General features: G+C 46.8%; 1 protein-coding gene and 1 long non-coding RNA gene across 3 annotated transcripts; one reads left to right on the top strand and one right to left on the bottom strand.

The window, feature by feature from the left end:
- Positions 1-461: 461 nt before the first annotated feature.
- LOC131812933 (uncharacterized) lies at positions 462-10,397 on the top strand. 2 transcript variants are annotated; one of them, XR_009346558.1, is made up of 3 exons: positions 462-905; positions 6,139-6,275; positions 9,466-10,397. It is a non-coding gene; the product is annotated as an uncharacterized LOC131812933 (long non-coding RNA). The 2 variants fall into 2 exon arrangements; XR_009346556.1 differs by having other exon boundaries at positions 466-905; positions 6,139-6,263.
- An 8,348-nt stretch (positions 10,398-18,745) lies between these two features.
- LOC131811333 (olfactory receptor 5G9-like) lies at positions 18,746-19,693 on the bottom strand. The gene has a single exon (XM_059139809.1). It carries the CDS (start codon positions 19,691-19,693, stop codon positions 18,746-18,748), a length of 948 nt encoding a protein of 315 aa, XP_058995792.1.
- Positions 19,694-25,051: the final 5,358 nt, after the last annotated feature.

Consider the following 25,051-nt stretch of genomic DNA (forward strand, 5'->3'; position numbering starts at 1 on the left):
GAACTTGGTTCCTTCTCCATGATCATTACTTACTCCTTCTCATCCACTGGGCTGAAGGGAGCCGCAGTAGAGCTTTGATGGAATTAGGACCTGAGGGGTGACCTCCAGGAACGGCTGCCAGAGAGGGGAGGAGGAGGATTGAGGTCTCCGTCTAATCTTGTGTTCTGCGCAAGCAAGGGAGGGGAGCTAGCAAGGCTGGCGAGTCCCGGCTCTCAACCCTGAGACCCTGAGGATTCCTCCTTGCCCAGGGACAATTGGCCGTGTCTGAAGACATATTTGTTCCCACAACTGGAAGTAGGGGGTGGCGTGCTAGGGACAGGACACCCCCAACCCTCCCACCCTGCCCCCAAACAAAGAATTATCCAGCCCCAAATGTTAATGGTGTCCAGGTTGAGAAATCCTAGCCTGCGCCTAGGACAGGGGTCAGGACATCCTTGGACAGGAGTCTGGAGGGAGGCTGTGAACGCTGACTCAGCGGGGGAATCTAGTCTACCCTCTTCCATTCCCTGGCTCTTTCTAGATCATCACTGACTCACTGGCTTTTCCCCCTGAACTCCCAAGCCTGCCTGAACTCATCCCTCCCTCTCCTTCAGAGGTGTGACTCACCCTGCTTGAGCCTCAGGTGGAGACGGCTCCCAGCCAGAGACCAGCCCTCCGGGGGAGAGCTCCAGAAAGGGGATTGGTCCACAGGGGCCAGGTTGGTTGCCCAGCCTCGCCTCTCTCTTTTCTTCCTGTCCCCAGTCCCTCCGTGAGTGGTCCTGGAGCTCACGGAAACTCCTGGTCAGACCAACTCTACCAGAGCTGTTGGGAGAGGAAGGAGGAAGCTGGTAGAACCTGATAGTGTTTTCTCAGAGGGAATAAAAGCTGACGGCCTCCAGATTTCTTGAGGAAAGCCCTGTCTCCAGGTGTGCAGGGGGCAGGGGTAGGGGTGGGAGTGGGGAAGAGTCGCTGGTGGATTCTGTAACTTTCCAGCCAGATTTCCTTGAACTTCCCCTCCCTGCCCTCAAGGAGTGTACTGTCTGGCTGGGGATGGAAAGCCTGCAGATTGATTATAAAGGGCTTTAAAGAAGACTCAGTGGTAGCAGAGGCTTCAAAGAGGGAGATGCCTGCCCATGATTCAGTCTCGGGTGTACCTCTGAGAAGAGCTATACTTTGCTGAGCATCTATGACGTGTCTGATACTGTGCTGGGCACGTTGCTGCCGTCTCCTGTGTAAGTCAGGTGGTTAGCAAGAATTCTCTCTGTTGCCGACACCCCGCTGAGGGCTGGGCAACTGGGACATAACGTTAAAAAAATAAAAATAAAAAAGACCATGTTCTCCAGGTATTCATGTCTCACGGGGGAGGAAACCTGTGTCGCACCTGGTGTCCTGGCTTTAAACAAGGACCGCATCCTTCCTTCCACATCTTCAAATCCCCATTTTTTTTTTTTTTTTTTTTTTTTTTTTGTAGATTGTGCTGGTTGGGGCTTCTTGCTTGAAACTGAATGTTTCTTTTTTTTCTTTTTTCTTTTCCCCACTCAGCACTCAATCTTTCATTTGTGATGGTTTTCACATTTTTCTTTTCTTTAACAAGGGCAAACCGCAGCACAGAAGGAGGAATGATAAATTCTCTCAGTAGGAGTCAGAGAATTTCCCAGAAGAGATTATGTTTAGGCGGGGGCTCAAATGATAAGGAAGGGGCTTGTCCTGGCTGACGCAGGGATGGACGGCACAGTCCCGCGCCCAGGAAACTGTGAACAAAGGAGGAGCAGGCAAAAATGCAGGACTGGCTCAGGCCAAGCCAGCGCATCGTTGTGGCCACAGGGCAGGTGTTTGAAGGGAAGTGTGGGGTGCCCCCTGGAAAGTTAGGTTGGGACAAGCTTGTAAGACAACACGAAGGAGAGACTCTCCCTGCCAGGCCAAGGGTTGTAAACTCAAATGCTTGCAAGGGATACTTGGATACCTTACATGAATGAAAAACGTACGCTTTATTCTTTCTACATGGAGATACTATTTTGGGGGAGAGGGGAGCTCGTATTACATTTATTTGGACTTAAAAATATTTTTAAATTAATTCTTCTTCTTTTTTTGTTTCTTTTTAAAAAAAATTATTTATTTTTTATTTATTTTCAGCATAACAGTATTCATTATTTTTGCACCACACCCAGTGCTCCATGCAATCCGTGCCCTCTATAATACCCACCACCTGGTACCCCCACCTCCTACCCCCCCACCACTTCAAACCCCTCAGATTGTTTTTCAGAGTCCATAGTCTCTCATGGTTCACCTCCCCTTCCAATTTCCCCCAACTCCCTTCTCCTCTCTAACTCCGCATGTTTATTTTTATTTTTGACATGTTTCACATCCAAATGGTACACATTCTCTTCATGCATTCAGAGTCTGGGCCAGGTGTCGCATGTGTGCTGGGCATTGTCTGAGCACTGGTTGTCTTCCTTGAAACAGGCCACTTTGGGTCCCTGTTTTCTCCTCTCACTTTTACCAGAGGGGTGAATGTGGTCAGTTTTCTGAACTAGGAGCAAAAACTCAGGGCATGGGGGCACCTGGGTGGCTCAGTGGGTTAAAGCCCCTGCCTTAGGCTCAGGTCATGATCTCAGGGTCCTGGGATTGAGCCCCACATCGGGCTCTCTGCTCAGCAGGGAGCCTGCTTCCTCCTCTCTCTCTGCCTGCCTGTCTGCCTGCTTGTGATCTGCCAAATAAATAAAATCTTTAAAAAAAACCCAAAAAACCCAGGGCGTGACATGAAGGAAACACTTTAAAAAGAATAGCCAGGGGGCAGGAGGGGGAAGGAGTGGAGAGCCGTTGACCCGGGGCCAGGCAGTTATGGTGAGGTGAGGGCACGGCTGGTAGAGAGTCCCCGGTTGCAATTTTCCTTCCCAGAGAAACTGGGAATCTGGGTTTCTGAAATGTGATCTCATCAACACTTTTTATGTTCACTACAAAATTCACACGTACGATGCTGTGCACACACAATGTGTGGGAGATTGTGGGTGAGCCGTCATTCGCCACCATTCTCTGGTCCAGGCAGTTGGCAATGAGGGAGGCACAGCCAAGACTGTTGGATGCACAGTCCGTGTTCATTCACCCCTTCCTTAAAAACAGCACTGCAGGATAGTCAAGGCGGTACGGGGGCCAGCTAACAGCTGATATCCTAGCCTCCCTTGCAGACCATATGACCACCATGTGATGAAGTTCTGGCCAGTGAGAGGCAAATGCCTATGACTGGGAATAGGTAGCTGGCAAGTTCCCCTTTTGCCAACATTCTTCCTCAACCCCTGAGGTGATGGCTGGAGCTTTAGCAGTCATGTTGGACGAAGAGGCAGCCTTGAATATAGACGCTGTATTGTCTGATGGGGCTGCCGTGACAAAATACCGCAGACCGGGTCACTTAAACAACAGAAATTACTATTTTTTTTCCTCACAGTTCTGGAGGCTGGAAGTCTAAGATCAAAGTGCTGGTAGGTTTGATTTCTTCTGAGGCCTCTCTCCTTGTCGTGAAGATGACCACCTATGTCCTCACATGGTCTTGCCTCTGGGCAACTGCATCCCTGGTGTCTTTGTGGGTCCAGATTTCCTCTTATTGTAAAGACATTAGTCAGATTGTATTAGTGTCGACCTCAGGGGGCTCTTTTTAATTTAATCACCATTTTAAAAAAGATTTATTTATTTGTTTTAGAGAGAGGGAGGGAGGGAGATAGTGGGGGGAGAGGCAGAGGGACAGAATACTCAAGCAGACTCCCTGCTCAGCACGGAGCCAGACACAGGACTTGATCTCAAGATCCATGAGATCATGACCTGAGCTGAAACCAAGAGTGGGTTGCTCAACTGACTGAGGCACCCAGATGCCCCTAATTTAATCATCTTTTAAATGCCCTGCCTCCAAATACAGTCATATTCTGAGGTATTGGGGCTAAGGCTTCAACACATCAATTTTGAGGGGACATAGTTTAGCCTGTTGCAAAAGTTATGCACTGAAGGTGTTGGGACAGAAAGATAGAAATCAGCTAGATCCCCACTGCCTTCATGGACCCTCCATACAAGTATGAACCATTTCCAGATTTAAAAAAAAAAAAAAAGATTCCATTACAATTCAGGTTGCAGGGACTTCTCCTTGATCCCTTCAGCAGCCTGAAAAATCTCTTTGTTATCAGTCTAGTTCTAGCTTAAACATAACTGCTCTTTGGACGCTCCTCTGACTCCTCGAGACAGACTTCATCATAAGGAACTGTAGGGGTTTAAACTGTTATGGTCAGTTCTCTGTTGCTAGCAGAGGAAGGCAATTCTGGAGAGCTCCCTGGAAGAGGAGCGACTTAGCCTAGTGTGTGTTTTCTAGAGGTTTGAGGCAGAGGAGGGGCATCTGGAGGCAAGGGAGACCCTACCAAAAGAAGCTAAATAGGAAAGGCAGGAAGAAGGCAATCTGGAGCCTTGAAGATCAAGAACTTCCCCATTTCCTGAGATCAAGTTGAGAAGTGTGTTCTGGGGGGTTCCACCGTGAATCCTCAGGGCACCTGGGTTCTCAGGTCTGTGTTGTTTTATGGCAGTCTCATGGGACTCGGAGCTAGCCAGTTCAATCCCTCAGATTTGGTTATCTGTAAAATGGGGGTAATGACACCTGGCTTATCTGTCTTAAACAGCATTTGGTGAAGATCAAATAAAAGAATGAATGAGAAAAGGTTTCGAAAACTATAAATGGCCCAGATCAGAGTTTCTAAAGCCATTTGTTTACATTCTTTGTGATATTTTGCCTTGTGTATCACCTGTATTGTGATTTTTAAAAATTGGACCATTATAAGCAATTTTTTATTAAAACACTCTTTTTATCAGAATAAAAGTGACATAATAAATAAAAATGAAAGTAACATAACATTAAATGCTAACTAGTTACTGTTAAGTGCTAAGACTGGCTCTCTATATTAGAAAGAGAGACCGGAATAGGGAAGGTTGTGACTTCCTCCTTGACATATTCAGAAGAGGTAAGGAAAAAAGGAAGAACTTTCTGGTGATTCAGTGAATCTACTTAATGTTAGAGCTACATGATATGGCCTCATTCCTGTGTATAAAAATACTTGGTCTTGGGGTGCCTGGGTGGCTCAGTCATTGGGTGGCTGCCTTCGTTCGGCTCAGGTCATCATCCCAGGGTCCTGGGGTTGAGCCTTGCATACAGCTCCCTGCTCATTGGGAAGCCTGCTTCTCCCTTTCCCACTCCCCCTGCTTGTGTTCCCTCTCTTGCTGTCTCTCTGTCAAATAAATAAGTAAAATTTTAAAAAAATATATACTTGGTCTCATGAAGAGGTTTTTCTCAGGGAAGAAAGGAAGACATGGTGTTTGAATAATTCTTTGTGAGCATCTTTTACCCTCCTGGGAACCTTACAGTAACCAGTTGAGATGGGAGTGAGTGTCCTGTTTTCACCTGGGAAAACTGAGGGTCAGGGGGTTATGTACCTTGACTCGACATGACAGAAATGCTAAGAGACAGAGTCATTCTGAGGTAGCATGAACTCAGGTGTGCCAAGCCCCTAGCCCCTTCTGTACCACTGTATAATTCCATAAGCCTGTCCTTCCTTATGATGTATGCATTTAAGAAAAACTCTGCCCATTGTCTGTGAGATGTGGTTATTAGAAAGGGGCAATATAGTGTATTGGTTGAGAATATTGCCGCCAGGAGCCAGATAACTTGGATTTAAAGTTTGGCTGTGCGTCTTATTAGCTGTGTGACCTTGGGCCAGTTACACTGCCTATCTGTGCCTTAGATTCCCCAGGGATAATCATTGTATCCATTTCATATGGTTGTTCTGAAGATTAAATGAGTTGATATGTGTAAAGCTTTTAAAATAGTGCCGGGGGTAAGGGGGAGCACTTGGGAGGCTTAGTCGGGAGAACATGTAATTTTGGGGGGCTTGATTATGAGGGGCTTGAGTTTGAGTCCCATGTTGGATGTAGAGATTACTTAAAATAAACGAAAAATAAAATAAAATAGTGCTGGCCCATATTTCACTCTGTTCATATGCTCTGTGCTTTCTGTCGGGATAGAATGTTCCCGACAGAACATTATTGGGATAGAATGTTCCACACTTAGGAAGGCAGCTTGCCAAGGCATCCCTTCTATAAAGAGCCTCCACCTCTTTCTTCCTTGGGCTGTAGATCAGAGGGTTCAGCATGCGGATGGCCCCGGAGGAGAAGACAGATATGACCCTGTCCTATCAACCTATAGCGTGCGAGAGCTCCGCTGGGCATGCAGGACCAGGATGGCGCCGGAGATGAGGCAGGTGGGGGATGAGGTAGGGAGCACAGATAGGGAGCCTCTTGCTCCGAGCCTCAAGGGAACACGGCCTGTGGATGGTCACCGGGGTGGAGGTGTAGGAGAGCAGGGTAACGCTGTCGGTGACAAGACAGATAATCAGGGCGGAAGCTGTGAGAGTGACGTTCGTTCCTCTCTGCAATACTGCTGGCTGGTCTGCAATACTGCTGGCTAGAAGTGCTCATTGAAACCTTCCTACGTGCGCTCTTTCGAGGTCTAAAGCTGCTTCCCCAGCTGCTCTTCCCTGTGGTCTTCAGAATAGCCTGGGACACTTGCATAGTGGGGGTGTCTCTGTGTGTGTGTGTGTGTGTGTGTGTGTGTATTTGCTGTAGATGCATAATGATGGGCTTATATCATAACTGTTTTATTCGCTTAACAGTACTGACGTTTCTCCACCACAAAAACCATAACAAAACAAAAAGCCAAAAACAAACAAACAAAAAACCAACCCACAATTCTTCCCCCTCCACAAAGTAGCATTATTGTCTTTGTAAAAATCCGTGCTAGTTGTAAACAATTTAAGCAACGCAGAAAAAAATTAAGAAGACAGTAAAATCTGAAAACGAAAGTCAGCTGGGGTCCCACTACTCACAGAAAATGGGAATTGGTGGACATTTTTACTAGAATCCTCTAAATGCCCTGGAGACTAGGACGGTCGGAGGACACACCCACACTGCGCATGCTCTTGCGTCGTTTATTTCCTCCTCCAGGAAGATGTCCTGGGTGTTTCCCTGTATCAAGCACTAAGTGATAGCCTAGGGCCTCATTTCCGCCAGCCAAGCCTTATCTTGTGTATGTTCGGTATGTGCCATCCTTTACTTAACGACCCCCCTTGGTTGACAGTAATTATTTCCAACTCTTTCCTGTTAGCAATATCTGGCGAGCGCCTCCAGGGATAGGGCCCCCGAGGGCCAAGCCCAGGGAGCCCGCGGTATAGACATACTGCTCTTCTTCTCCCAGGAAGGAAGATTCTGGCTCACACCTTGGGGAGCCTGGCTCCTGGGGCTTCCACAATCCCAAGGGCGATCACCATGCAAAGCAAAGCGCCTTGTTAGGTAAATGACTTGTTTGGGCAAAGGAAATTCAGTCCCTAGACTCGGATCTGGCAGAATCTCAGCAGATGAGGGGCTGGATGGACCATATTTTCTGTAGGTAGGAAGGGGTTTGTTTCCTTGGGGGACACCTGCTGAGTCACCTCTACAGAAATGACAGACCTTTGTCCCCTGGCCTTCCGCACTGCACCTCAGCCTGCACAGCTGTCTGACTCACCCTCCTGGTGAATGCCTACTTCCTGGCGCAGGTCTCTGCTGTGAACACCCTTCGGCCACCGCAGGCTTCCTCGGTCCCTGCGGCTACAGTGCGTGGGAGCGGAGCCGGGCCACGGGACTGGGTTTGGCCTGGAGCGGGAGTGGAAGTGATCTGTGCCCTGTTCTGAGCATGGACGCCTTAGAAGCCCCGTGCACCCCCCAGCTTTCCTCTCTTTGCTCTGCTGTGACATCAGCCGAGTGCAAGGCAGAGGGGCTTCCCTTAGGAGTCTTGGAGTGAGAAGGAGCAGGCGGGTCATGGACTCATGAGGAACATGAACAGGACTAAGAAATAAACTATTCTTTTTTTTTTTTTCTTTTAAAGATTTTATTTACTTATTTGTGAGAGAGCAGGAGAAGGAGAGCGTGAGCAGAGAGAAGGAGATTATCAAGCAGACACCCCACAGAGCGTGGAGCCCGGCAAGGGACTTGATCTCACAATCCTGAGACCATGGCCTGAGCTGAAAACAAGAGCTGGAGCCTTAACCAACTGAGCCACCCCAGTGCCCCAATAAAGGTCTCATCTAAGCTATTGAGATTTGGGTGTGACTTGTTCATATAGAGGCCTTCACATCCTGATGTATTCCTCAAGGGCAAAGTTTTTTCTTGGCTCTGGTCCCAGTTCTAGCTTATCTGCCCTCAGATCATCCAGGCCTCTCAGGTGGGGCTCCTTCTCACCTCATGGGGAGCAGCTCCTTCACCGTCACCGAGGCTGCCTCTACCTAGTTGACCCCAGGAAATAAACAAACAAAAACATTTATAATTCATTATATATTAACAAAATTTTTTTTAAAAATACAGGAAAAAAATTTTTTTTTACTGTTTTTGACTTTTATTAAATTTTAAAAATTGAGATATAATTGATAGGTAACACTAGATTAGTTTCATGTGTCCAGCATAATGATTTGATATTTGTCTGTATTGTGAAATGATCACCACAGTTACGTCTCTGGTTAAGAGCCGCTGTACAGCCAGCTGCCATTGTTTTTCTTGTGATGAGAACTTTTAAGATCTACTGTCTTAGCAACTTTCATTTTTGTTTATTTATTTTTAAGCTTTTATTTATTTACTAGAGAGAGAGGCAGGCAGAGGGAGAGGGAGAAGCAGGATCCTGCCGAGCAGAGAGCTGGACACACTCGGGGCTCGATCCCAGGACCCTGGGATCATGACCCGAGCCAAAGGGAGAGGCTTAATTATCTGAGCCATGAAGGTGCCTCTCTCAGCAACTTTCAAATATGCGTTACAATATTGTTAACTATAGTCACCATGCTGCGCATTAGAGCCCCAGGACTAATTCATGGCAATTTATTGTTGTTTTTTTTTTTAATATGAGAAGGTTCCAGCTGTGAGTGGCAGGTTCCATCTGACTCCGTTCTTGCCAACCTGATTGACAGGCGATATGTTGCAATGAAAGAAAGTCCTGGACTAAATTTCAAACTTACAAGTTCTGCCAAACAAATGTACCAGTTAGTAAGCGAGCACAAACTGCTGGTAAACCCGTCTGTGTCTGGGAGTGGTCCCTTTCTCTGTCCTTAGCTCTGCTGACGAGCAAATTCTTCGTGAAGTGAAATATCCGTGTTCCTATGCCCGTTGTGTCAGCGGGCAGGACCCTCCAGGAAGCAGAGAGAATGCAAACCAAAGGGCTGTGCATTTACGTACGTGGTAGGAAATGGGAAAAACAATGAGGTCTCTAGGTTCCGGGTGCTTGCTTGCGTGTGGCTCTGTGCTGAGAGCTGTACTGAGAAATGCAGGTCCATGGTCTCAGCCGAGATGTTCTTGAGGAATATCCACTGGGAAACGACATAAAGGCTATGTCAGCAGCCAAATGGATGTCCTTTCTTGTCTCTGCATCTTTTTTTGATCAAGGGTGGAAATACATCAACAGGGCCACGTCCAAGAGTTCCAGAAAGCCAGAGTTGAAAGAACTTTTGGGGAACGTCGGAGTCAACATCTTTGGGAAGAGGCCCAGAGGGAAAGGTGCTTGCTGAAACTTATACACAGCCTGTGAACTCTGAGTGGGCTGGAGACCTGGTCTTTCTAAACAAAAAATATTTCCTCAAGTTACCCAATCATGCCATAGTAATGTGCTGCTGTTCCCGGTCCTGTTCCCAGGATGACCTGGATCCTTTCAGATGAATGCTGATTATTCATTAACCATCAAGGGCACTGCTGGACTATGTACACTTGGCAATAGGCTCTTTTTCAGCTGAAATGATTTCCCTATTGACTGTCCCAGCTCCCCTGGCGTGATGGGTGGGAGGCACATTCAGCGTGGTAGCCCTGCCATCATGTCATCAATGGAGAAAGTGAGGCAAAGATCTGTTTCTAGGGGAATAGAAAAGCGTCCCATAGTGTTGTTTTAAAATAATAAGTTGAACCGAAGAATGGAAATCATCTATATCTAGTGGATTCACTATTGGGACTGAGAGCCGGGATTTCCGACAGCAACATGACCTAACTAATTGTTCCAGGAAATTCAGCCAAGGAAGATATGGCCATAAACCAAGAAATAAGTTCACTGTTTGCTTCACGAAATTCCTGCAAACCAATTTATCTAAACAAATAGTTTGCAAAAAAATAAAAAGCAAGGGCGGGGATGGGGGAGATGTGCCTGGGCAGCTCAGATGGTTTAGCATCTGCCCTCGGCTCAGATCATGATCCCAGGGTCCTGGGATGGAGCCCCACATTGAGCTTCCTGCATAACGGGGAGCCTGCTTCTCCCTCTCCCTCTGCCATTCCCTCCACCTGTGCTCTCTGGCTCTGTCTATCTCTCTGTCAAATAAAAAAAATAAATAAAATCCTTGGAAAAAAAAAAAGTTTGTTCGCCTGGGCCAACAGCTCTCCTAATAGGACCGTAGATGACTTGCTCACGGAATAATAATCTCAACCAACAATGGTTTACTTCTCGAGATTTGCTTTCAGGCCCCGTCTTCCCTGCTCCTGCCAATTCTGAACTATAATGTCACAAACTTCGTCCACTCCTAAGGTGCTCCCTCATTTGTGAGATCCACTTTGTGGGCACCTGACTGGCTCAGTGGGAAGTGCATGTGACCCTTGATCTCAGGGTCATGAGTTCGAGCCCTGCGTTGGGCTCCACACTGGGTATGGAGCTTCCTTAAAACAAACAAACAGGAAAACTTAAAAAAAAAAATCCACCTTAAACCCCTTGGGTCTGGACTCTCAAACTCTGTAAATATCTTCCACAGATTTCCTCCTTTTGAGACACGAAGGTTCTGGGTACTCTTTTCCTATAGCAGGTCTCATAAACTTAGCTTTGAGCAACAGGTGTGTGTTTGGTGATCTTTTGAAGAGTTATCAGTTGTCAATTTATCGATCTCTTCTTTACCAGGGTTTCTGTTCTTTGAGAGCATGGTACTTCTTTTTTCTATTCATTTCCTCTCTCGCCCCGCCCCCCTGCCCCTCCCCCTTCTGCCCTCCCCTTCCCTCTTGTCCCTCCCCTTCCCTCCCCTCCCTCCCCTCCCCTCCCCTCCCCTCTCCTTCCCTTCCCTCCTTTTTTGAAGTCCTTTGCTTCCTGTTGTGGCTCCTCGATAATTAGGAAAAAAAGCGGAGTCACACTAGCTTTTGGAGGTTACCTTGTCTGTACCTTTTATGAGTACACGGGTTCACTGGTACTGCCGAGAGGGTTCGGATCTCATGTAAACGTCAGCACCGGAAGACACCTTACACAGATCATATTTTCTAAATCCCTCTTTTTGCACAAGGAATAACTGGGGTTCTGGGAAAAGAGACCCTTCTCTGATTTGGAGGGGAGATTCTAAAATTAGGTACTTTAAGCAACATCCCTCCTTCTCCAAGTCCCCAATTTTTGAGGAATCAATGAATCACTCAGTCCACTCTTGAAGCCAGACCATGGAAGAAAAAGTGCCTTCATTCTTTGTGGTGACTCACAGAGAAAATTCTGGTGGGCGTGCAGGTGGGACCCAGGAAGGGGTGGAGAGTGAGGTAACTGGCTTCGGGATCTGGGGCTTTCTTTGGTGGCAAGAGAGCTGAGGCCAAGGCAGGGGCACCAAAGGGTCCTTTCATGTCCTAATTCTTTCTGCTTTTTTTTTTCTTCTTTTCTATCTCATTTATTTTTTCCTGTTCCAAGTTGCTTTTCAGGTGCTCTGTAGGAACTAGAAACTCCTGGTAGGAGCCAAGACTCTGTGGGATTAGTGGAAAGCTGGGCCCTGGTGGGAAATACAGAAGCAGCTCTTTGGAATTTTTGGAAGCAGGAGATATGTAAACTTGTTGCATAATTTCCTGCAAAAATCCAAGGGGTTTTAGACACTGGAGTAGAGCCAAGTCTTTGAAATCAGCTGGACTTGGGTTTGACCTTAGAGTTCTTGGACTCTAGTTTCTTCATATGTGAAATAAACATAACCTACTCACAGATTTTTCCTGCGGGTCAAAGGAAGTAGTGCGTATCATGTGTCCCAGAATGCCTGGGACATCATATGTGTTCAATGGATGTTAGCTAGTAATTATCATTATTGAGAAAAATGCCTTCTTCAGGTAGCAGTAGTGTTTTGTTAGGCCCATGCCTTCTAGAGTGACAAGTGGTAATCTTTTCATCACCTCCTGCCCCAAAGCCTAAAATCCAAAGAGGAAGGGGCAAAATATGTATGAGTAAATACGCCTTCATTCCTACGTCCTGAGTAAGTACCCAGCACCGCATCGGGCTCCGTGGGGGATGAAATCAAGTGTGAGGCTGGTGTCCTGCTTCCACGAGCCTACAGTTTCCCTGGGGAGGCAAGTGATGGCGGTGAGTAGAGTCTGTGGGAATGTAACTCTGTGGGGATGATTCTGGACTGTCCCGGTGACAAATGTGCTCATGTGTGTGGACTGGTGAGTAGACAGGTGCTGGAAAGAGTACACTTCACTGAAGTCTTTCAAGGGTGACCTTTGGGCGCTATCTCTTATCTGGGCATAGAGATGTGGGAGAGAGGTCAAGGTCAGGTACAAGGCTACGAGAGGAGGGGGTCTTCAAACTCCAGACAAACTTTGTGCATAAGCAGAAGCCTGGAGGGATCTGGATACACCTCTTTGCTTGGAGTCTGGCTCCTCACAAGCTAGGTTTGACTTCCACTGGCCTTAACGACAAGAAACCCAATATGTGTCTTGCCCTCAGGGTACCACCTGTTGGTCCAACTTCATGCCTGACCTTGATTTCACTCACAATGTTGCTTTACCCATTTTGACCCACGTTTTGAAATCTTATCCTCCTCTCCTGGTATTTGAACCTTGGCCCTTCCTTGATTTGGAGTCAGCACTCTGCTCACCACAATCTGATAACTTGCCCTGGCTCTGACCTGCCCCAGGACAGCAGGGTCAGGCTTATCCTGAGAGCCTGGCTGAGCACAGTGTGAACGGTGTGAATCTTCCCTCACCATAGAGGGTGAAGCTGGGAAGACGAAAGGCACAGATGGAAGAGCTCTGCTTTGGGCTGCAGGAAATGCCTCCCTCAGAAGGTGACTAGGATGCTAGTGATGGGGAGGAGGGTGAGCAGAAGGGAGTAAGAGAACGGCCCTGCCTTGGCAATGTCAGTGCAAGTAAGCGGGTGGCTGGGCGGAGGCGCAGAGGTCACAGAAGTCGTGATGAAGGTTGTCGGGCTACAGAGGAGCAAGAGGAGGCTGGCCTTTCGCAGGACCCCCTCACTAACACCAGCAGCCAATGAGCCTTTCAAGCCCAGAGTGGATGATGCTGGGGAAGTGGGGAAATCATATCAAATGAACATCCATTCAACAGCATACTTCGTGTTAGGGTTTTTGGTCATTTGAGTATTTAAGCTTCACACCATGTTCTTGTTTAAAGATGATGCCAGACTGTATGTTGTACAACCCAATTTAGACATCAGTCCTGTCTGATTCTAGAACCCATTAACTTGTGTTTCATCTTATGTCCTCACGAATCTCCATTTCTCTGGCCCACTGTTGCTGGTTCACAGGGAAAGAAGGAAATTTGGGAGCATGACCGGGTGGCCTAGGAGGTAGCTTCGTTACTCTGTAGGTCTGGGCTGAGTCTGGGGCCGTGTGATGTTTCAGCAAGGGCCCGGCCTGCGGAAAAGGGGACCAGGCCGTGGTGTGGCAGAAGAGAGGCTAGGACGGGGCTGACAGCTTGCTTACTGCTCTCCTCGCCAAGAACTGTGGTTCTTGGCGGGTGAACCCTGCCAGCCTCCTTGTTCCGTGATTTCTGGCTTCACTAAACTCTCTCTCTAATCAGGGAGATAAAATACTAAGATAACACAGGTCGGAGAAATGATTCAGTGTTAGGACGACTAATCACAACAGCTAAGATGCGTTGAACGCTAATTAAGGACCTGACGGTGTGCTCAGCACCTTATAGACATTAAATCTTTAATCCTCACGAACCGCCCTATGAGGTAATTAATATTGACATATTCATTTTCAGACAAACAGACCAGGGTCACACAGCTTTGTGTGCCAGAGCCGGGATCCAGGCCAGGTCAGGCTGTCTCCTGAACCGAAGGCCATGCTCTGAACCTCCAGCATGGGCAGCCTCCCTCAGGGAGGTGACAGTAGACAAGGTTGTGCGGGCATGGAGACCAAGCCTGCCGGAGCCTCTAGAAAACCACAAGGTCTGGGGACTAAATTCAGAATAATTCAAGGACAATCCATTAGGGGTTATTTCAGGTTTTGTTTGTTTGTTTAACTATGTAAGAAAACTCCTTAAAATACAATATCTTTTTAAAAATTTTTTTATTTTTTGTAAACATATAATATATTTTTATCTCCAGGGGTACAGGTCTGTGAATCGTCAGGTTTACACACTTCACAGCACTCACCATAGCACATACCCTCCCCAATGTCCATAACCCCACCCCCCTCTCCCAACCCCCTCCCCCCAGCAACCCTCAGTTTGTTTTGTAAGATTAAGAGTCACTTATGGTTTGTCTCCCTCCCAATCCCATCTTGTTTCATTTATTCTTCTCCTACCCCCTTAACCCCCCATGTTGCATCTCCAATTGACTTACTTCGATAAGCATGATACCCTCTATCTAGTTCCATCCACGTCATTGCAAATGGCAAGATTTCGTTTCTTTTGATGGCTGCATAGTATTCCATTATATATATATATATATATATATATATATATATATATATATATCTCACATCTTCTTTATCCATTCATCTGTTGATGGACATCTAGGTTCTAAAATATAGTATCTTAAAACTACAACCCTTTGTTGTTGTGTTTCACAGTTCGGTGGGTTAGGAGTTTGGGTAGGGCTTGGGGCAAATTGTTCTTCTCCTCCGAGTGGCATGGACCAAGATCATGCACACAGCCGCCCGCACCTGGCCCCTGGGCTGTCCCAGGAGGCCAAGGCCTCTGTCACCATCTGGGGCTTAATAACCTTCCATATGGCTTTTCCAAATGGCTAGCGGGGCTCCCTCCCAGCCTGGTGGTCTTAGGGTGGGCCTCCAAGATGGAAAAAGTGGATGTCAACAGTCGTCTTCAAGGCTAGGCCTGAAGTCGGCATGTTGTCACTTCTGCTGTGTGTCATTGGTCATAACAAGTCACAAGTGGGATTGCCTGACAAAATACATGGGGCCCATTTAAATCTGATGAACAAATTCAGATAAGCAAAATACGTTTCAGTATAAACTACACAATATTAGGACATGTTTATACTAAAAATTATTTGTCGTTCATCTCAAATTCGATTTTAACTAGGCATCTGTATTTTCATCCCAACCTTGGTGGGAGGGGTGCATCTTCTGGGGGGTGTCTGCCCGTTTGCCCCTTCTTTCTTACTAGTCACCTCTGGCCAGCCCCAGCTGGAGGTGGACTGACTTAGATTCTTTCTCCCAGGGAAAGCCTTATTCACTTGCATCTGACCCCTTCCATCCTGAGCCAAGTTGTCCCTGTCAGTGATGCCTGGAGAGACGTTCCCACTTGGTGATTGATGGTACTCGGTGCGGGAGAGCTTGAGTTTTTTATAGGTGGATCCCAGTGTTCGGGCTGCCTCCCTATGTGGTTCCAGTGTCCCTCCCCCAGGGGTCTCTGAGGTTAATTTAAATGTGTTTGAGAGCCTTGGGAACAAGAGGAACATGGAAGAGACTCGAAGAGACAACCCCTTTTCCATCTGTAAACATGTAGGCTTTGGCCATAACCTCTCTCTTTCCCATGGGATAGGTGGAAGTCCAGCAAGGCTAACCAATTTTGATCGGGAGATGGAGCCTGTCCCCTCAACATTCCATGCTCAGTGGCAGTGGTCTGGGGTAGCCCCGTGCCTCAGCCGCCTGGCCGGACCCCAAAACGGTCTTCCTTCTAGCACCTGGGGCTGGATCTGCCCCTCCACCTGAACTTTGGATTCCCTTCCACCCAGTAGAAAGTACCACACCTTCAGGTATTGAGTGGGCTCTGGGTGGTCTTAAGACATGGTGTAATTCAAATGCTCTTGAGAGAGGTAACACTTTGACTTAATGTCCAACCAACATTCCAGTGCCTCCCGTTGGGTTCCGTGTCAGATGGTTTTAGTTAAGGGAAGAGGGGAGGAGACATTTGGACAGGGAGGTGTGCGTGGGGCCAAAGGGGCTGGGTGCCTTGTCTCCTGGCAAACCTTCCCATATCCTCAGCTCCTCCTGCTCTCCCCTCTCTGCCCTGCCTTCCCTCCATTTCTCAGAAGCCACTCTGTAATCCACTTCTGGGAAGCTTATTTACTTTGAAGTCTGTAACTGGGCTTCCCAGGACTATGAGGTGAGCGTGCTCAGTAATTGTTGACATTAGGAACAGAGCACGAGTTTACCAGGACAATGAAGGAGGCATTGACACCCTAGTGTCTCTGTTCCTGGGTCCTCTGTGTCTCCTTGGCCCTAAGGGAAATTATTATTCAAAGGAAAATTTTCTGTTATGCACATAGCTTATTTTCATGAAAAGATTGCACTCCCTTAACTCCTGAGTCTGGGATGGAGTATTGGGAGGGGGTTGGGGACCAGCTGGGGTCTGCTGTATTCTTAGTACGTGTGACTGTTAACTTATACGTCACCTTGACTGGGCTCAGGGATGCCCAGAGGGCTACTTCTGGCTATGTCTGAGTGGGGTTTGCAGATAAGATTAGCATTTGAATTGGTAGACTGAGTAAGGTTCACCACCACTAATGTGCGTGGGCCTCATCCAATCCACTGGGGGGCTTCAGTAGAATAAAAAAGCAGAAGAAGGGCAAGTTGGCTCTTTTGGCTTGAGTTGGTTCATCCATCTTCTCCTATCCTTGGACACTGGTGGGCTTGGCTCTTGGGCTTTTGGAATCCCGCCAGGAATGATTCCATCAACCCCCAGTTTTTAGACCTTTCATTTTATACAGAATTACACACCTCCAGCTTTCCTGGTCCTCTGCCTGCAGACGGCAGATGGAGGGACTTCTCAACCTCCATAGTTGCATGAGCCAATTCCTATAATAAATCTCCTCTCCTATCTATCTATTGATCGATCTATCTATCATCTATCTGTCTATCATCTAATCTATCATATTCTATTGGTTCCATTTCTATGGGGAGCCCTAGTACAGTATGTTAGGAAAAATGACCCCAAGCCATAAATTAAGCTGGGAGATGATTTCAGTACCATCACTGAGCATTGATCAACATTGCTTACCATGCATTATTCAGTTTTCTAAGAACATGTTGTTTCACTTTGATATTTATTTATTTATTTATTTTTTAAAGATTTTATTCATCTATTTGACAGAGAGAAATCACAAGTAGATGGAGAGGCAGGCAGAGAGAGAGAGGGAAGCAGGCTCCCTGCTGAGCAGAGAGCACGACTCGGGACTCGATCCCAGGACCCTGAGATCACGACCTGAGCCGAAGGCAGTGGCTTAACCCACTGAGCCACCCAGGCGCCCCACTTCGATATTTATGATGAGCAGGTGAACATGGAGGTTTCATCTGGAAGAGATGCAGTGGTTTTTTGGTTCCCTGTAGGAAGAGAGCCCCGCTGTGTCGGCTGAGCCCAGTCTGCTCAAAGCTCCCCTTTTCCCTCCCACCAGCCTCTATGACAGTCTGCTTTTGTTTCTCTCTCTTCCCCATTAATACCATCCACATTTCCCTGGATGACGTGTCGGCCAAAGTAAATCAGTTGATTTAGGAATTTGGAGCTAGGGGCAACCCAGAAAAGCACAAACCATTCATACCCCATCCCCTGCTACCTCAGGTTCTCCAGACAGGCAGAAATACAGGGATTTTAGCACACAAGCCAATTTTATTTGACTCTCAGAAAGATAGTAAATTAAACCTCAGTTAACATCTGGATTTCACAATAAATTTCACCTCTTTCTTACACTCTTAAGATGGTAAGATTGATTTCTATTACAATGAGGAAGGGTTTTGTCTAAAGACATAAAGGTAATTAGATCTTGATTGAAGAAACCTCTATGGCCTTTCAGCTTTTTATTTTGTTTAAGTTGGTGATTTATCGAGAAATAATAGCTCATTATTGCTGTAGCACATATTCTGGTCCCTGGCTGGTTATAATGGAGATTTCTGTAGCTGGGGCTCCATTTGGCCCCATAAAGTCAATGATCACTCTCTCCTTCCTATACTCAAACACCACAGGGACCATTTCTCGAACATCACACAGAAGGGCAGTATCTTCTATATAATCTTTTAGGTCGCTATGGCATTCAATGCCCCTTTTCACATTTGAGAACAGATAGGAGAAAGACAGAATCTGTCCCACTCTGGGACCACTGCAAAAGGTCCTAGGGCTCTGTAAGACAGAAGTGTGGATATAGCATAGCAGGGGATGTAACATATCCATGCTGAATGTGGTCTACTGATGGATGTACAGAGGGATGTTGCCAAACAGGTGAATATTCCTGCCTGGGGCTTGAACTTCAGGGAATGATGGGAAGGTGTAGGAACAAGTAGAGATATGTGGTTGAATGCTATAGAGGGTGGGGCAGAGTGGGTAGTGTTGGTGGCTTTGTCCTGTGGCTGAGCAGTACTGAATGCTCAATGGGGGCAGTGTTAGCCGTAGCAATGGGGAGTGCTCAGGGGTGATGTTCCCCAATGGGGCAACCTACATGGATCATTTCAGTGGTGTTCAGCGGTGTTTGGCCACTGTTGGTTCCTGTCCCATCTGGAATCTCTAGGCCTCCCTTCTATTTTACGAGCTCCCAGATAGCTTTCTAACAAATTCCTTTTCTGCTTAAGTTAAGAACCTTAATGTGTACGGCGGCCTTGACATCTTTATTCCTTAGGCTGTAGACCAGGGGGTTCAGCATGGGGATCACAATGGTGTAGAACACGGAGAGGGTCTTGTTATAGGCTGAAGCACTTTCTGGGTTGGGTTGGACATATACAAAGAACACAGACCCATAGAAGAGGGAGAGGGCAGTGAGGTGGGAGGCACAAGTGGAGAAAGCTTTGCGCTGGGCCTCCAGGGACCTCATCCTACAGATTGTGGCCAGGATGTAGGCATACGAGACCAAGATGGCGGACACTGTGGGAACAGTAACCAAGGCAGAAAAGAAGAGCAGGATGATGTTGGCTACAGTGGTGTCTGAGCAGGCCAGTTGGAGCACTGGGGGGATGTCACAGAAGAAGTGATCAATGATGTTGGGACCACAGTAGGGCAAGATGAAGACATTCCCTGTCTGCAGAGCTGAAATGAACACCCCCACAGCATAGGTGCCCACCACCAGCTGGGTGCACAAGCGTTTGGACATGATGGTGTGGTAGAGGAGAGGGTGGCAGATGGCCACAAATCGGTCATAGGCCATGATGGCCAAGAGCAGGCACTCTCCTGTGCCATGGAGGATCATGAAGGCCATCTGGACCACACAGCCCGCGAACGAGATGGACTGGTCCACAGTGAGGAAGCTGGTCAGCAGCCTGGGGGTGAACACGGAGGAATTGCAAATGTCCAGGAAGGAGAGCACACTCAGGAGGAAGTACATGGGGGTGTGGAGGGCAGAGCTGGTACGGATCAGGTCTATCATGCCCAGGTTGCCCACCAGAGTCACAGTGTAGATCAGCAGGAAGACGCCAAAGAGGAGATGTTTTTGGTCAGCCTGGTCTGTGAGGCCCAGCAAGATGAATCCTGTCACCGTAGTGTGATTCTGCCCTGATGTCATTCCACTGGGGTGTTATACACAGGACAATGGCCAAGGGGCGGAGAAACAGGAATGTTAACATTCTCATCAAACAGATAGGCTTTAACATCTATCACCGAAGAGCCTGTGTATCTCCAAAGGGGAGACTGGTCCCCAAACCCCACTTCAATCCCATCATGTCATACTCATGCTGAGGTTCTGAGGGTTCTCTGTCCCCCTTAGGACGACGTCTACATTCCTCTGCTTTCATACGTGTTCCTCCATGCTATCTTGCCCTCAGTTTGCAGTTCTGAGCGATTTATTTCTACAAACACACTGTGTGATTACAAATATCTGTGCCTTTTCAAAATCTAAATTTTCTTGTTGGAACGTCCTTTGATCTCTCCAAACCCAGCTTAGAGGTCCGTCCCCTCCCTCTCTCTCTTGATTTTCACAGGTACTCTTTCAGTTAAATTCATGGCACTATATTTCAACATTAAATAAAATGCCCCTCCATCTTTCCTGGTTGGAATTTCTTACTCCTGGCAGGAGGAGAGTTATTTCCTATCTCAGGAATTTGTGTGCTGGTATCTATCACAATGCCAGTGTCAATGAAAAAATATAAATTAGTGATCAATTAGGTAAGAAAGTCTTCCTCATTTGCGTCATGGCAACAGGATCCTTTCAGTCATCTTTACCCAAACCTTTTAGTCATTTTTGGCCACTTTTTTTCTCACCCTTCAAGGAACCCCTCAACAAATCCTATTGGCTCTACCTTCAAGATGTCTACCAATTTCTCACCCTTTCTTTGCAAGACATCCTCATACCTTGCTTGATAAATTGCAATTGCTCTTACCTGGTGTCCTGCTTCCCTATTAGGAGGAGCAGCCAGGAGGAGCCTGTCCCAGCACAGAAGACACAGGCAGGGTGCTCACAATGACTGTGAGTGTGGCCACTGCTCCGTCACTTCCTTTCTCCCTTCTGTCTTCTTGTCTGCTCTTTTCCCTCTTGCTTATCCTGCTTCAGCTACTCATGCCTCCCCTCCTGTCTTGGAACACCAGGAGTGATTCAGGACCTCTGCACTACTGTCCCCACCCCTCACCCCTCCTGCTCCAGGCAGCCACAGCGCTCCTTCCCTCATTTCCTTTGAGTTCAGGCTCCAGTGTCACCTGTGTGTCATGCCCTCTCTAAACATCTTATTTACAAAGAAACCCTGTCCTACCCCGGCGCTCACTATCCTTTTTCTCTGTTTCTTTTTGGGCTTCATAGGATTTTTTCCCTTGTAATATGCAACATTCACATGACTTACTGGTTTTGCCTGTGAGCTCTGTCTTGTTAGGATGCTAGAATCGCGAAGCTGGGCATTTTTGTCAATTTCGTTCATTGCTGCATCTTCAGTGACTGGCACACAGGAGGCTCTCAGTAAACACTGTGGCCTGGGGAAAGGGAAGCTGTAAAGAAGATACAGTGTCTCTTCGAGACAGATCAGGCTGCAAAGACAATCATTACTACCCAGATGGGTGGGTTCAGGATGTGCTTTGCCCAAATCAGGTGGTAAAAGTTGGAGAACGATTATGATAAAGTGTGAGTAAGAGCGGAATTGGAAGATGATGCCCCATGAAACCCGGTGTCTCTGAAAGCTGGGGCCTGGGGGACCTTGTTGTCCAGTTGTACTAACACTCCACTCTTCCAGCCCCGGAGTGTTGACCTAAATCCCTGAATTCAGAGCCCTCATCTTGAATCTCTGACAACCATACATTTTTAACTCTGGTTGCTGTGGAGGCTTTAAGGGGATTCTTTTCAGATGGGTGTATGCCTTCCCTCCTATATTGATAATTTTGGTAAGATCTCTATAAGATGATAAATTTTTGTAACAATTAAATTATTTAATATGAATTTGAATACATATTTGAATATCTACATATTGAAGATACTATCTGAGGGGTTGAAACAGTTAAGAGTATCTGCTGAATTTGACTCAAAATAAGGAGGTTGATTGGCTAAATTGGATTGACTGAGTTTATGTTTGATTTGACTCTGCTGAAATGCAGAAGAATGTATATAGGTTTTTATTTAGTAATTTTCTGGAGTTGTTTAAATGCTCATTGGAAGGGCTTGGGAAATCAGGTACATTAAATCTGTGATTGTAGTTTAAAAGGTTGAAGAGCATTCAATTAATCGTGTTTATAAATGGTGTTGAAATGCTTAGGAGAATTTGCTTCTATGGATTTTGTGTCTGCGTGACTTTGAATTGTTTAAGAGAATTTGACTGTAAACAGTGCTTAAATTATTTGGGGACATTTAATCTGTTAGATTTTGAGGCTAAGGGAATATTAAGATCAAGTGTGATTGTTTTAAATTCTAACAAACATTACTAGATCTAAAATTCAATTGATTAAATTTGAAAGTTGCATTTAATGCCCTGAGAAAAACTAAGTTCTGAATTTACAACTTAAAACATTATGATTAATTGATGAATGGCTTTAGATAATCCTTTCCATGCACAGATCTGGACATCAAAAAAAGTCATTGGGGTAACACAACCCATTATGGGAGCTCAAACCCTGGTGGATTTGAATGCATTGAGGCGAGAATCACAAAGGAGCCACAGGACTGGGCACCTTTATTCTCGGAGGAGTCAGGTTGGGAGCACAGAGGAGTTGGGTTGGGAGCACCAGGGAACCCTCCCACGAGATGTCTCCCAGATCTGCATGTGGTCCCAGCTATTCTACACTTTGTAATAAGCCACTGGGCAAGCACTGGAGAAAGCTATGCACTGATCTGCTTGGTGCAGTGGACAACTCTTGTCTGGGCCTTTGGGATTCCCGGGAGGACTGAGATGGTCAAAATAGATGTGCCTTGGAGAAAATGAGAAGCTTATAATGATCCCGAGTGGCTGTGGAGAGAGGAAGACATGTTAAGAGGCAGGAAACTTATTTGTTGGACCTCCTCTCTGGACTCCTCTCTAGGTCAGGCCCTCCCTTCACCCCAGCCTCCTTTGAGAACTGAGTAACCTTTGCTTGAGGTCCCAGCAGGATGAACTGATATCTGAACTTGAATGACCATCTGGACAGTGTTTGGTAGAATCCTCTGTTCACTGGGGAGGGATCATAGCTGGGGGAAAGAGAATACAGAACACAAGCTGGAGAAATTACTTTACAAGAATCAAGAGATAAAATAGGGTGACCAGAGCAAAATAGTAAAACCCAATCATTCAGCCAGTCAAAGTCAGCACGAGGACCTCACAGAAAGGCTTTTTAGGTGAACTCAGATGTGCAGAATGTCTTCTATCAGCAGTTCTTGTCCTCAGTGGCGGGTTTCTGGAATCCCACCAGGGAAATTGGGACCCCCAGAGCCTCTAGACCCTGAATACAAACCTTTGGGAGTTTTTACGTTGGGGGAACACTGACAGATGGCTGACACAAGGCAATGCTACTCTGATGCCTGTTCCAAGAGCCAACTCTGCTGGGGACACAAGAGGGTTCTTAAAAGTGTTCCTTGAGTGAATCAATTTCATTGAATTTTTGGGTAGATGGAGGTATAGAAAGAACAAGGGAATTATCTTTCAGTTTTAGTTGTTGTTTTTTCGAGCGGCAAATATATTCCAATGGTACAAAATTCAGAAGGGACTACATTGAAAATAAGTCCTCAACCTGCCTGTTCCCTTCCGATTCCCCAGCCACTCAGCAATCTGCCTCAGAAGCTACCAGTTTCTTGTGTATCTTTCCATGGTTAGTCACTGCTTATATAAGCAGTACATGAACCTATATTTTCTCCTCTCTTTTAAAAGATGCAAATGGTAGCAAACTATACACATTGTTCTGTACCTTGTTTCTGTTTTTTATTTAACAACTTATTTTGGAGTTCTTTCCAGGACAGTAATTAAGGGCTGCCCATCTTTCCTCACCAAAGGCTGCATAGTGTTGCCTTCTGTAACATTTTAGCAGTTTCCCACTGAGGGACATTGAAATTGTTGCCACTTTTTTACAATGAGCAGCAAAACAGCACCTATCTTCAAGCCATTTAGGGTGAAGGCAATTTGCAATCCAGAGCCTGGAGACCCTTAATAAAAGATATTTACATGCACCTCTGACAAGGCTTTCATGCTGGGCTTTTCACTGTTTTGAGGGGCGGGGGAGGGAGAAGAAACCTGGCAGGTTCGCAGAGGGTCTCTGCTTAGCTGTCTCTTGCTTCTTTCTCTTTTTCCTCCCAACGGATGGGACAGAGGTTTATAAGCTATGCTTACTGATCTTTAGCACCTGGTCATCAGAGTGAGACTTGCGCACCACACCGGCAGCTTGGATATCACTGGGTGCTCCTTAGTCATGCAGAATCTGGTTCCACTCCAGACCAGCTATGGAACTGGATTTGCATTTTAACTAGCCCCACAGCTGACTTTTATTCTTGTTCCAGTTTGAGACACACTGAGGGGCAGCCCGAGTGGATTGAGCTCCTGTGCTAGTTGTTTGATGCTTGGGTAGAGGGACAAAGAGAAGCCTCCTAGCTCTAATTGTGAAACTCCCCCACAGGGACCTCTGGGTCAAGGCTGATCCTGAAAATGACTGCGTATTTGGTGTGAATGTCTGAAAGTGACTGGGAAGGGGGAGTGTTGTGAAGGCAGGGAACTTGCCATAGGAGGGAGCCCCTGAGAAGGAGACATTTTCCTTCCAACCCAGATGCAAGAATGTCTGACAGCCCCCAGGCCACAGGCTGGTCCCTCGCCCAGGAGGAAAACTCACTATCCTCTGTGTAGGATATTGAAGTTGCTTTTTAAAAAAAGATTTTTATGTAAGTGAATGGAAGGGACACATTGAACTTAATACCAAGCCTAGGGACAGCCTCACTGATGGCATCTCGGGAGACAACTTATGGATCCAGAGGCCCAGAGCCCAGGAGTAGGAGCAGACTGGGAATGCCTGACATTGAGAACCCAGCCCCATGGGGCAGTGGAACAGCGGGGGGGGACTGAGAGATTCTATACCCCTCTCCCTCCACCCACCCTCCACCATTGCAAAGTGTACCACTGAAGAGTTAAAACTTTCATTGCCTTTTTAGGGGGGTTTCTTCGAACCACTGCTGCCTGCTGGGTTTTGGGTAAGCACCACTGCCTGCTGCTGCTTGTTTTGGGTAAGCACCATTGCTTTGAAGTGAAGCAGCAAAGAGCATGGGACTTTGTATTAGCCTGATCTGGATTGAATCCCACTGTCAGCCATGACAAGCTTTGTGACCTTGGGCAAGTCACTGAACCTTACTCAGTTTTGTCTTCTTGCAAAATGGTAATGGCTGAAGCGGCGTTCAGGGCTGTCATGAAGGTTACGTGACATGATGCTTGAGAAGCCCTTGTTAGTGTGTTTGGTGGAGAGAAAAAAAAAGGCAGTGCTTGTTATGATTTCTAAATGG

The sequence above is a fragment of the Mustela lutreola genome, chromosome 1, assembly GCF_030435805.1.
Source record: "Mustela lutreola isolate mMusLut2 chromosome 1, mMusLut2.pri, whole genome shotgun sequence".
NCBI lineage: Eukaryota > Metazoa > Chordata > Mammalia > Carnivora > Mustelidae > Mustela > Mustela lutreola.

What these genes read in the sequence shown, in the direction of transcription:
- LOC131811333 (XM_059139809.1), bottom strand. Translation starts at nt 19,693, where the DNA reads ATGACATCAGGGCAGAATCACACTACGGTGACAGGATTCATCTTGCTG.